The sequence below is a fragment of the Helobdella robusta genome (genome assembly GCF_000326865.2).
Source record: "Helobdella robusta unplaced genomic scaffold HELROscaffold_34, whole genome shotgun sequence".
NCBI classification, from domain to species: domain Eukaryota; kingdom Metazoa; phylum Annelida; class Clitellata; order Rhynchobdellida; family Glossiphoniidae; genus Helobdella; species Helobdella robusta.
Genome location: NW_008704659.1, coordinates 1,768,700 through 1,782,060, shown reverse-complemented (window position 1 = coordinate 1,782,060; position 13,361 = coordinate 1,768,700). Strand labels below are relative to the sequence as shown.

Sequence of the window (13,361 nt, the reverse complement as noted above, 5' to 3'; positions counted from 1 at the left end):
ATACACGTTGGAGTGTGTGTACATACAAATATGTGAACAAGTGCTTGAAACAGGTAGAGAAATAGAGTGTAGCAATTGAGTAATTAAACGTAAAAGAAACTGCATGACAGCAACTGCTTCTGAAAAGTGATTTCATTTGGCAGCCCTCTTTTGCTATCATAATTTAAATGTTTCATATGTGTATATGTTATACATCACTTTCAGTATGATATTTCAGAAAATGAAATCAGAAATTTTTTACCAATCTGGCAGTTGTTTAAATATAAAATCAATCAAATCAAATTGCAAATTAAATTTAACTATGCTGACAGATGTAGCACAACACTGAGAAAACATACTAAAGCAAAAATTAGAGCATGATATAAAATGAAAAAATACAAAAAAAATGAAGAACACAGACAAACAGATTGTCCAAAAAACAGGCAAACAAGCTAACAAACTCTAACCAGGTGTAAGTTGAAGAATTTTACTGGTCACAACACATGGGCTTGGTTTGTTCCTCTTTTCATGACTGGCTGTTGAATGTTGTTGCAGCTTGCGATTTCTGTGGCACTGGGACGTTGTTGTTGATGATGATGATGATGAAGATAGTAGTATGTGTGTCTCATCTTTGCTTCTTGATGTACTACTACCATCATCACTGTTATTATTAGTGGAGACAACTGATATAAGACTATTACTGTTTATAATATTTTTACAGCTATTGCTAATGTTATTGTTACAATCTAATGTCCTATTAACGTTTACTCTCTCATTGCAGATGAAATGATTTGCTGTCTTTTTAATAACTTTACTGTGGTTATAATTTTTGCTCTTAGTGGAATTGCAACCATCATTCCCTTCCTCCTTCTCACTATCACTGATTGATAGTTGCAAGGTAGGTGGTCGTTTACGAGTGTTACTCATCCATCTTGTTGATCTCAACCTGCTGATGGCCTGTGGAACTCGCAAGACAGACGATGATGATGACGACGACGATGCCGTAAATGACGTATTTGAAGGTAATAACGATGGAGACGATGACAAAAGAGCAGGATTATTACCACAAAGCTTAGAGTTTGTTGGTGCATTATTTGCTTTATCAGTCGATGAGTAAACCAATGAAGGTGATAATGAAGGTGGAAAAGAGAACGATGATGACGGTGATGTCACAGGTTTTATGGAAGTGACTAATGATAAGGGCAAAGATGATGGTACAGCTGACGATAATGACCGTTTCAACGAATTTAATAACAAGACGGAATTCATCAAATGTGGCAGATGAGCGGAAGAGGAAGAAGATGGCTGTTGTAACTTGATAGGAGAGATCTCGGTGATCGTTGACAAGGTCGGGGCTACAGAACCAACTTCGTGATCAGAACAGGGCGATTGCAGCATCCGTTTTCTGAGTGACGAACAATTGTTTGCGACTGAAGTCCTGACACGGAGGGCTGTATCGGCTGACCTATTGCTAGAGTTAGACCTTGATCTAGATGTGCACGTTGTCTCGTCTGATGAATTGTATACGTAGTCTTTGTATAAGTTGTAGTTGCTGTGCAAGCCACAGTTGCTGCTACCGTAGTTGCGACTTCGGCGTTTGCCTTGAGCGGTAAAAAAATGAGAAAGTCCATCAATAAGCTGTTCTCGCTGTGGTTTGCGAGTGTGGGTGGTCGTCGTGCCGGAAGTGGTCAACGATGACGATGAGATTCGTCTGGTAGATGACTTCGTCTTTGTGGCTGTCGTTTGAGTAGGTAGCGATGATGAGATAATGAAATTAAGTGATGGATAATTTAAATCTTGAGCAGATGTTGTGGCTGTTGTAGTAGTTGTGCCGTTGGTAGATGTGGTAACGAATGAGGCTGTACCTGCCGTTGCTGCAGTCATAATCGAAGGTGATGAAGGCAGTGAAACCAGCATCATTGTCGAAGTGCTTGAAGATGCTGACAATGATGAATATGATGCTAATGTTGTGATAGAGGGGACAACGGAAGATGACGATAAAAAAAATGTTGATGATGATGGTGACAATGGTGATAATGGTGAGAGTGACAGCGCTGACGAGGAAGTTGTAGATGATGGTGACTGGCATGATAAGGTAGTGGCAACTGATGTTGACAGCAGTGAATTGTACAGCTCATCATCAGGTTCATTCTTGATTGCTGTTAACTTGTCACTCAACATGTTCATCTTAATTTCAGATATGCTCTTCTCTAAGCTGCAATTATTTTGTCTTCTTCTTTTGGTAGATGTTTTAAAAGCTGCAGTTGTGCTACTGTTCATACTTGGCAATGGTGGTTGTTGAGAATGTTGTTGTTGTTGCTGCTGCTGTATGGCGTTCCTAGACACTCTGGAGGAGCGCTTGTTTGATGGCGTAAAGAAACGTGTCAAACCATCAACCAGACCTCTTAAATGTAGGTCGGTTGCTGATGTTGAGCTTGAAAGTTGTTGTTGTTGGTGGTAGTGTTGTGAATGAGTTGCTAGTGTTGCATCTGCTGGTTTTGATGATGTTAAGGTTGTAGGAAAACCTGTCTGCGGTAGCGAAGTGCCGTGGCAGTCGTTTCTCTGTGGCATTGATGTTGTGGCTGGTAGCACAGATGGAGTTGTTGTAGTTGACGGGCATGTCGTCGACAACGCAGATGCGGTGACGTCTTTGTGGACATTGTCAACGTTATTATTGTTATTGTGTGATATGACCCTGGAACCTGTATGAACATGAGCAGTTGCAGATTCACAAGCAGTTTTTAAATTTTCAAGAAAGAGATAATTCTGTAGGGCTATTCCACGATTGTGGTTGCTGCAGTTGTTGTTGTTATTCAACTTGTTGACAATATTCAACGACTTGTTAATGTTGATGTTGCTATTGTGCTCCATGGATGTTATCAGCTTTATGTCGTCAGCAAGTTTTGAGTACTTCAAAGGAGAGCTGATTGAACTTGAGTGAATAAATTTTAAATCTATTAAAAAAAATTCAAATATTTTACTGCTTAACAACTTTTTAATCATTAGATGTCAATAAACAGTAGTTACTTTTGAAGTGATTAAAAATAAATCTAGTAGTTAAAACTTACAAGAAAATACCTAAATATACTTGTGCTAAATAAGTTTACGCACCACACACCACACACACACACACACACACACAGAGCATACAAACACCCAAACTTTTACACACTTTTTCTTCCTATTGTACTGAAAAGCAAGAACACACAATAACATTTAGACAACTCATTTTGAAATCTTAATTAAACAGGAGAAACATTTGATTCAGACTATACCAACCAACCATACAATGTGAATTGAGAGTTGAATACATTAAGAAAAGTATAAAATAGAACAGGCAATAAGAATTGCAATTCAGAATAATTAACTTGCAGCAGTGGAAATTGAGCTATGAAGCGAATGTTCATAAAATTAAAAAAGTTTGATTATGAAAATGGTAACACATTTACCAAAAACTCACACGCACAGATACATACTCGCAAACTATCTCTCTCTTTTTTCTCTCTCTCCCTCTCTCTCACAGGAGTATATACTATACATGCTTCATAATCCCCTACACATTTTTACAATTGAAGTAATTAGTATTGAAAGTAAATAAATAAACACGTAGAGAGAAAGAAAAAAAAACACATTAAAAGTGAAAACTTCAAACCTAAGGAATGAAAAAGCAAATCTAATCTATAGCAATTAATCCGTAATAAATTTCAACTTCTATTGTACAGAAGACAATTAATTTACAGTATCAATCATCATAATCCTTTCAGCATTTGACATATCTTTATCGCTCAGCATTAGCATTTTCATCAGAGCACAATAAAACAGCCAGTCATGTTTACCTTTAGACTTTACTGTGCTTAGACTTTATATCAGCTATACAATAACAATAAAAACACACGCTGTTCAAGTTATGTAATAAAAAATTTATGGCTGAAAAGTTATAGTAATGTAACCGACAAATTTATTAATGCATAAAATTTACACTATTTATCAATCTACAGCGATTAGAGTTTATCTAGCATTACTGCTGATTTGATTGATCTCATTATGAGATCAATCAAATACAACATTCTTGTATTGCCAGTTGAGAATTTGTAATTTAACAGGAATAGATAAACAAACAGCTCTTATTTTTATATGTACTGTTAATTAAATCTTTTTTATCAACCATCTTTTAATTGCTCATTAATTCAATCAATTAAGTCACTTTATCTTGTTTTATGAACTGTATTTTATTAGTATTTGGTAGCAATTCTATCATTAAGTTGAGTGATTTAAGAAAAAGTTTCTATTACTCACTTGTTTATTAGAATATAATATGATAGAGATGCTCGCATAATTAATTACCAGTTTTTGGTAAAGGTGTAAAGTTTTGATACAAATATAAATAAATAAGCCATCACATACACACCATCACATCTAGCATATGTGACTGAGTTATTTATTGCAGTAAAGTAATCATAACAGTAAGAGAGGCAAACTTGCATCATATACATATTATTAAGTTATAAGTTTACGTACATAGTCAGTGTCGTTGAGTTTAATTTTAATATATTTAAGAGTGTTTTTAATACTGGCGTTGTATAACAATTTAAGAAAAACAACGCATCTGTTGGTGTGCCAAGCTTAGCTAAATGACATTTAATATAGTGGTTAAATATCATGTTCATTTGCCATTTATGTTGATTTTTTGGTAGCATTGTAAAGAATTTCAACTATTAGTTTTACGATTATCATCATCAGTACTGACACTATTATTATTTTTATTATTGTTGTTGTTGTTATTGTTATTACTATTATCTCAACCATCACCCTCGTCGCCATCACCACCATCATCGTCATCACCATCATCATTGTTTACAACAAAATTCTCTCGTTATGATATATTAAATATTTACACAATCAGGAGAGCTATAAAAATACTTAACTAAAGAAAAAAAATACTTGATAGCTAGCTTACAGCTCAAATAATATGCGCAATATCATACATACCGCACTATGCACATCACGCATGTGTATACATACTAACTAATTTAACAGCTGCAACAAAAAAATACACACACACACACACGCACACGCAGAGACACGCATTAATAGTTTATTACATATATACAAACAGACATGAATGAATAATTCAAACGATATATGTGTATTACTGATATACGCATGCACAAAAAGACACGCACAAAACCTGTACATAATTAACAACCTACAAACAGTGCTTCTCAATAGTGCTTAATTTTGAAACTTGAAAAGAAAATTCATAGCTTGGGCAGCAATGCAAGTGAGAAAATCACTATTATTGGTAGTAGTAGTAGGTAAGCAAGCTCATATTTATATGGTGGTCTACAAAGTCAGTGTACAGTACAATTCGTTGCCAGTCCACGGAACCAAAAAGTTTGAGGAGCACTGACCTACAACAGACATAATATAAAGTTAAATGCTCTGTTGGCTGATATGAAGAGTAAAAAAAGAGAGCAAAAAGTTAATTAATTCAAACGCTCATTATAAAATTCAAATTAGATTCACTCGTATGCCTAGTTAACTGAGAAAGGTGAGGATTCAGACAAACACACAGATATACAAACATACATAAGAATAGACATACAAAAACTTACACAAAAAAGCATAAATTAACAATAGCACACACATACGCGTGCACATAGCAGGTTCATGTTCTAGATACTCCCATTTATTTAAGCACAAAATATTCTCACTTAATATTATTAACTAGTTACTTGCAGTTTGCACAAATGAAAGTGAATTATGTATTATTTATACTTATTCCTCTATATTTTTTCTGTAACTCAGTAGTAACTCTTCGTTTTCATTTTCACCCTCCTCCTTTCTCTTCCCCTCTCTTCCTCCCCTCATTTTTATTACTTTCTTTCTTTCCCACACACACATGCACACATAAGCACCATGCAAGTACACTTTTTAAAAGCTGTTTTATTTAGCATAATAAAATAATGATGGCAGTTTTTGTGTTTCTGTTTAGTTTTGTTAACATTAACCCTTTCAGTGCTAATTGTTAACCAAATGCTGTTAACAATTTCTAACTTACCCCAAGAAATAAAAAGAGAAAATGCTAAAATAGCTTGGAGATGAGCATGTGAATAGTTACATAAAAATAACACCAACTCAAAAATATTAGATTTCCTCTTTAAACTTGAAGAAGCCATGGTTGTTGCTGCTGCTGTTGTTGTTGTTGTTGTTGGTGATTTTGATGTTAAGGAAGATTCAACTGACGCAGATGAAGTCGTTGTAGAGGATGTCGTTCCGTACTCACTGTTACCAACACCTGTTAATTAACGTGCAACGTTATAGTATTACATTTTCAAACAAATGATATAAATACATGTATGCATTCAAATGGAGATGGGCTAAAAAATATTGATAAGAAAATAAACGTGTCACCATCTTGTTTTAAGTCAACTGTCATTAACATGTTCATCATCCTCGCCAGCAATGTCCTGTCATCATTATCGTCGTCGTCGTCATCGTTATCATCATCATCATCATCATCCTAATAGTCTAATTTAACATCATCCTAACATTAAGCATGGCAACAACAAAGTTAAAATGAAAATGACTTAATGAGTGAAGTAAGTGAATTTTGAAGTGAATCCAGCAGAAAATTAGCAAGAAACTATTAGTCATTCAGACAATAAAAATGACCAGCAATAGAAAGATAAGATCAATATTGGCGGCTGTGATAGTAGTAGTTTCAGACCAGGCACTAAACAGCAGAAGAAGTCTTGTTAACCTTCAGTAGTAGTAGTAGCGAGATAGTAGAAGTGGTAGTAGTAAATATCAATATTAGTAGTTTAGTAGTAGTAGGAAAAATAGTAACAATAACGGTAATAGTGACAAGCAGCATTATAACTAGCAGTAGTATTACAAGCAGTATTATAACTAGCAGTATTAATACAAGCAGTATTATAGCTAGCAGTATTAATACAAGCAGTATTATAGCTAGCAGTATTAATACAAGCAGTATTATAGCTAGCAGTATTAATACAAGCAGTATTAGTAGTAGCGATACAATAGTAGCAGTCGCAGTATTAATAACAACGCTGATAATAGTATTAGTTATAGTAGTAGTAAAGATTTATATTGAATACAAGGTACCTACAAAGAAGAAGTAGTAGTATTGGTTGAAGTAGTAGCTGGTAGAAGCTAAATGAAATACTGTAAAAAGTATATGCAATGCAAATTGAAAATGATCATTACTATCATCATAATCATCACTATCTTCTTCTTCTTCATCATCATCATCCTCTTCAACATCACCATTCTCTTCAACAACAAAAACAAAAACGTGAGTAGAAATAAATAATAATGCATAAAAGCAGTGAGTTTGTTTTGTTGTTGTGACCTTTTAGTTGTAGTATAGGTGTGTGCGTGTGCGTGCGAGCGTGTGCGTGTTTGCATCGCCTGTGCAGCAGTAATATAAAAATATGAAAATTACTATTTTAAATAACTTTTATTGTTCAAAAATTATTTATAAATATTTGAAAAAAAAAATTATTACGACTAATAGCATATTATAGGTACGCTCACAAACCCACGTATACACCAACACACACACCAACACACACACACACACACACACACACACACACACACACACACACACACACACACACAAACACACACTACATACACAAATGCATACATAAATAGTCAATCAATTGAACAGTCCTTAGTTCTTTCTCATGAAAAAAATAGACCCAAAACCAATAGCTATGGCAACCATGATGATGTTGTTGTTGATGATGATGATTATGAGGATGAATATAATAATGATGATGAATAATAATGATGATGATAAAATGATGATGACAACTATAGCATAAAAATAATGAAATAGTAATTGGTCAGGATGATAATGTTAGAGCAATGCTGGTTTAATAATGGGATAAAAGTGAAAATTGAACAAAATTTAAGGATGGTGATGATAAATAAATATACCTTATGGATACTTGTGATGATAACCAACCATAATATAGTTATAATAATGATGATAACGATGTATAATGATCATGATAATACATGTGATATATACTAAACAAAAACAAACAAAAAAACATACAAAACAAGCAAACAAACAAACAAACAAACAAACAAACAGGCAGTATACTTTCTAATCACATGCACATTATATGCACTTGCATAGAAATGGACATAAGTACAGACATATAATACAACATAACACAAACTAACTAGTGTGTATGTACAGTGTACACATGTATGTATATGTATGTATGCATGCGTAAAAACGATACCACGGAATGCTAAATGATACCCACACGTGTATGTATATACCCTACTAACAATACCATACATACAACTAAACCATAGGGCACAGAATAGTATGAAAAGAAGAGAAAAATACTTTTACCAATATCGAAGAGTATATATACTCATACATCGCAAATACACAAACAACAAAACAACTTAATACCAATATTTAGTTGAGTATGTGGACCAACAAATAATATATTACTAGATAAACGGTTCCATACCATAAACACGCACGCACGCGAAAGTACACGCACACTTACAGACGCATACACGCAAGCACAGAGTATTGATGCACACATGTTAGAATATATCCACATGAATGAATGCGGGCATAAATATTGGGAAAATTAACACTTAAACATATTCCAGCGAGTGAGTGTGTGGTGCAGAGCTAAGTATATTTGCATTAGTATAATGTGTGTTCTTCGTGTGAACTAAAACAGAATTGGAAATACATATACTGCTAAGTATAAACACACATATCTATTGATGTTAAGTACATATATACATACACATATACATTTACAATTAAAATATACACATACGAAAATAAATATATGTTAATAAGTACATGAGTACCAGTACATACATTGATTTCGATGTTAACAAAGAAGAAAACAGAAAAATAAACAAAGTCAGAAACATGCGTGAATGTGTGTGTGTGTATGTGTGTGTGTGTGTGTGTGTGTGTATAGAATGTTTCAAAAAAGAGCTGAGAAGAAAAACAGCAATCATATATGAATAGGTCTAAGAAAGGAAATGAGTAGAAGAGAATGTGTAAACAAACAAACTCACTGATTTATACTTGCTCAAGTCACTTAGCAATGCCTCTCTCTCTCTCTCTCTCACTCTCTTTCTCTCTCTCTCTCTTCTTTTTCCAATTGCAATATACAATTTGATGATATTCTGCTTTTTGTAAATCACCTTAAATTCCACGGAGCAAGCAAAAGTTATGCATGCAAATTATCTAATTAACTGAGGTGAGTAGAAAATAAGGACAAAGAAGAGAAAAGATAATTACACAAGTGGGATAGCACTTCAGGCATAACAACTTGAGGAATTATTGCATTTTTTTGTAATTTTTTTAAACCTTTTTTTTTGTCCTGAAGATATTTCAAAATTAAGTTTAGGCAGATTTTTCAGCATTTAAAATTAATTAAAAATTAGTATGTTATGAAACTTGACGTTAACAAATCACTCAACAGTGGTGGTCTGTTGCTGCTTAATTAACGTTTAGAAAAAATGTGTATATATATATATATATATATATATATATATATATATATATATATATATATAAATCATTTCCTCACTACAAAAATTGTGTTATTTAAAAACATGAAGGCAGCAAAAATGAAGACAACCCGATCATCATATAATCCCTTGTTTGATTTTCATTCATTCTCCTTTCCATCTTTCGATCAGCAAATAAAAATGATAGATAGATGTATAACAATAACTACAACATAACATCAATATAAACAAACTCTACAATCTAATCTCACCTTGAACAAAAACTAGAAACATCTTAACAAACAAATATAACAGGATTTTTAATACTCACATTTTGCAATTGATCATTTCAGTTCACTGATACACACACTCACACACACGCACGCAGACACACAACTCACACACAACTCACACACACGCACGCAGACACACACACACACACACACACACACACACACACACACACACGTACATATACATACACCAAGCTGAAACAAAGCAAGGAGAGATAAATTAAAACAAACATTGAATCTGTTTGTTTATTTATCCATCCATTCATCCAACCATCTATTCATTCACTCACTCATCTTATTCATCCATTCAACTGGCTAACAAGAAAATGTGGCAAGATATTTGTTTGCATGTTAAATAATATTGTTACTTGATATAATACAGTTAATGGATGAAAGGATAGGTATGATATCATCACCATATAGATATATAAAAAAGTGTACTTGCATGTTTAGTACTTAGTACTGATGAATAGCTGTAGAAATGTTAAAGGAAAATGCACTTAACAAAAATACATGTATTATTTTTGCATGGTGTGTGTGTGTGCGTGCCCGTGTGTGTGTGTGTTTATGTGTGTGTGTGTGTACGTGCCTGTGCGTGTGTACGTGCAGGAACCAATGTGTGTTTTAGTTGAATACATTAACTTTTGAATTTTTATATTACTTGTTGATTTGACAAGAGAGTTTGAAAATATTTCTTTAAAGTTCTATTTGCAAAAAAGAAAACGAAAATAAATAAACATTAAAGAAAAAAATAAGAGGATTGGAGAACAAACAATACTAAAATGTTCTTTGCACAGAATGACATCATCATCATCAGCAAGAAGGAGGAAGAGATACAAAACAATACAGCGACGTATATATTTGCCATAATGACAACTGAAATAAAAACAACAGTGGCACCACAAACAAACAAACAATAAATAAATAAATAACCTTCAACCTTGTAACCATAGTAAAAACAACACATCACATCTGCAACAAACTTCTCAAAACATAACAAAAAGAACACCATAAAGAAAGGGAATAAAAACAAATTTAGAAAGCAAAAAAAAAAAGAAAAATTTCCAACCTCCAGAATTTCTTGCACTGAAATCAATTGTAGAAGTATTCATAGCAATATTAGGAGTTGTTGCTGTTGCAGTAGCAGTAGTTGTTGTTGTTGTTGATGATATCGTTGTTGATGTATTGATGCTATTAGGATGCTGTGATGATGTTTTGGAAGCTGATGAGGATGATGCGGACGATGATGACGATGAGATTTTAGATGATGTTTTTGATGACAATGTGGAGGATAATGATCTATCATCTTCAGCTAAAGCCTGTCAAAAATAAATTGATAAAAAATTATTTACTAATACAGACGCTCAAAAAGAATTTATTAAAATAAATAAATAAATAAATTATAATAATGACAACGAGCAAACTAAATGCTAATTGATCAATTAAACAGATAAATGGAAATATGATCCATATTTTTAAACCATGATATAAAATGTGTAAGAGAAATTTTATTGAATGTAATTAAATACATATACAACAATAGCACAACATCAACAATATTTAGAGAAACAACACCAATAGCAATAATAATAATAATAATAATAATAATAATAATAATTACAACAATAAAATATTAATAATAAGAATAATTGCAAATAAAAATAACACCAATAAATTATTAATACAAACAGTTAGAGATAATAAACAATCAAAAACAGAGCTGTAAAATTTCCGCAATAAAAATACCAATTATAACATATAGAAGATAGAGGATGACTATGGTGGCGATGATGGTAGTGATGATGATGATCGTAATAATAATAATAATAATGATGATGACGCACCTGATGATGATGACCGCGATGATAAATAATTAAAATGATCAGATAGACAAAAAAACCAATCTTAGTCATTATATTTATTAATGTTGTGGCACTACTCTATCACCACCACCACCACCACCCCCACCACCATCATCATCATCATCATCACTGAGATCACGAATAGCTCTCACTCCAGCCGATAATATAAGCATCTATCTGTATCAGAATGTGTACATACGTTCCCGTGGTGTGTGTGAGTGTGCGTGCATGTGTGTGTGTAAATGTATGTTTTTTATTATCTCCAACAACCACGAGCTTACTTAGTTAAAAATTACTAAAAACATATTCATTATAATCTAAAACTAAGACTAACAATATATCAACCATTTAATTCTGAACATATAGAAAACCATCTCTTGAAAAATTATAAATTGTTACAAAGTAGAAAAAATAATGAAGAGAGAATAAAAATCGTCATTGCCATATCATCAACAGTGATAGCACCAAACTAATGGTAATGATGATTAAAGTAATGACAAATGATTTTATAAGGTGCTAACATTAACGTTGAAACAGCTACGTATCACTTATCCAACTCAATAAGTATTGCCACGATAAATATCTTACAACACTAATTCTACCTATCAACTTTTTTTTCTGCAGTCATAACAGAGACAACCAAACAGATGTATAAATACGCAGGCATGCAAGCAGAAAGGCAGAGATGAAGAAACTGAAGCAAACTAACAAGCGCATTTCAACTTCGTCCAGTTCACCGTAGTGTGCCTACATAGAAAGAATACATCGCACATTTGCAAATAGGGATGCTAATAATATGCTACAATGCTACAATATAATAAATACATGGCCGTTGTTGTTGTTGGAGATTAACACAACTCTCTCTCTCTCTCTCTCTCTCTCTCTCTCTCTCTCTCTCTCTCTTCTCTCTCTCTCTTTCTCATCCTTCCCATAAAAATTTCTAAATTGATATCACCTTTTATAAGGATAGCATACTTGTATTTTTACTGAAGTAAAAAACTAAAAAATTGTATTTTTACTTAATTAAAAATTTTTAAAGATAGCATACCTTTTTTAAAAATAGCATACTTGTATTTTTACTGAATTAAAAAATATTACACAACCGATCTGTCAACCAGCCATTTGAATTTTTATAGGATATTTTCTTATAATTCAAAGGCTCACTGAAGAAGATTTTACCGAACATTCATTGATGAAGAAATGTTTCCATGTACACTGCCATTGACATTTTTACCACATAAACTTAACAACCATCATTCATGATCGAGTCTGGCCACCCAAAATGCACATCCACATTATAAAATGTATACATGTTATATACGCATACATGCACTGTATAAATAATACATACAACTAAACATTATTATAAAGAAGCATGATAAATCAATCTATCAATCAACCAATCGTTCAATCAATCATTTAGCCATCAATCATGTGCTACCAACCAATAAATACATACACAAGCTAGCTATATATATTATGCATACATATTTTATACATGTTTATGTAACGCCTAATGTCAGGAATATTTTTTTACATGCAAGTTCAAATACATTCGCCAAGTGCATGTTCATTTACACCAAGTCATGGAGCAAGAGAACTAATAACACCATACCAACCAACCAACCAGCCAGCCAACCAACCAACCAACCAACCAGCCAGCCAACCAACCAACCAACCAACCAAACAA

General features: G+C 33.0%; 1 protein-coding gene across 1 annotated transcript; it reads right to left on the bottom strand.

The window, feature by feature from the left end:
- Positions 1–441: 441 nt before the first annotated feature.
- HELRODRAFT_175686 (hypothetical protein) lies at positions 442–4,982 on the bottom strand (the record flags this gene model as incomplete). Its single annotated transcript, XM_009023088.1, has 2 exons — positions 442–2,902; positions 4,969–4,982. 2 exons carry the CDS (start codon positions 4,980–4,982, stop codon positions 442–444), a joined length of 2,475 nt encoding a protein of 824 aa, XP_009021336.1.
- Positions 4,983–13,361: the final 8,379 nt, after the last annotated feature.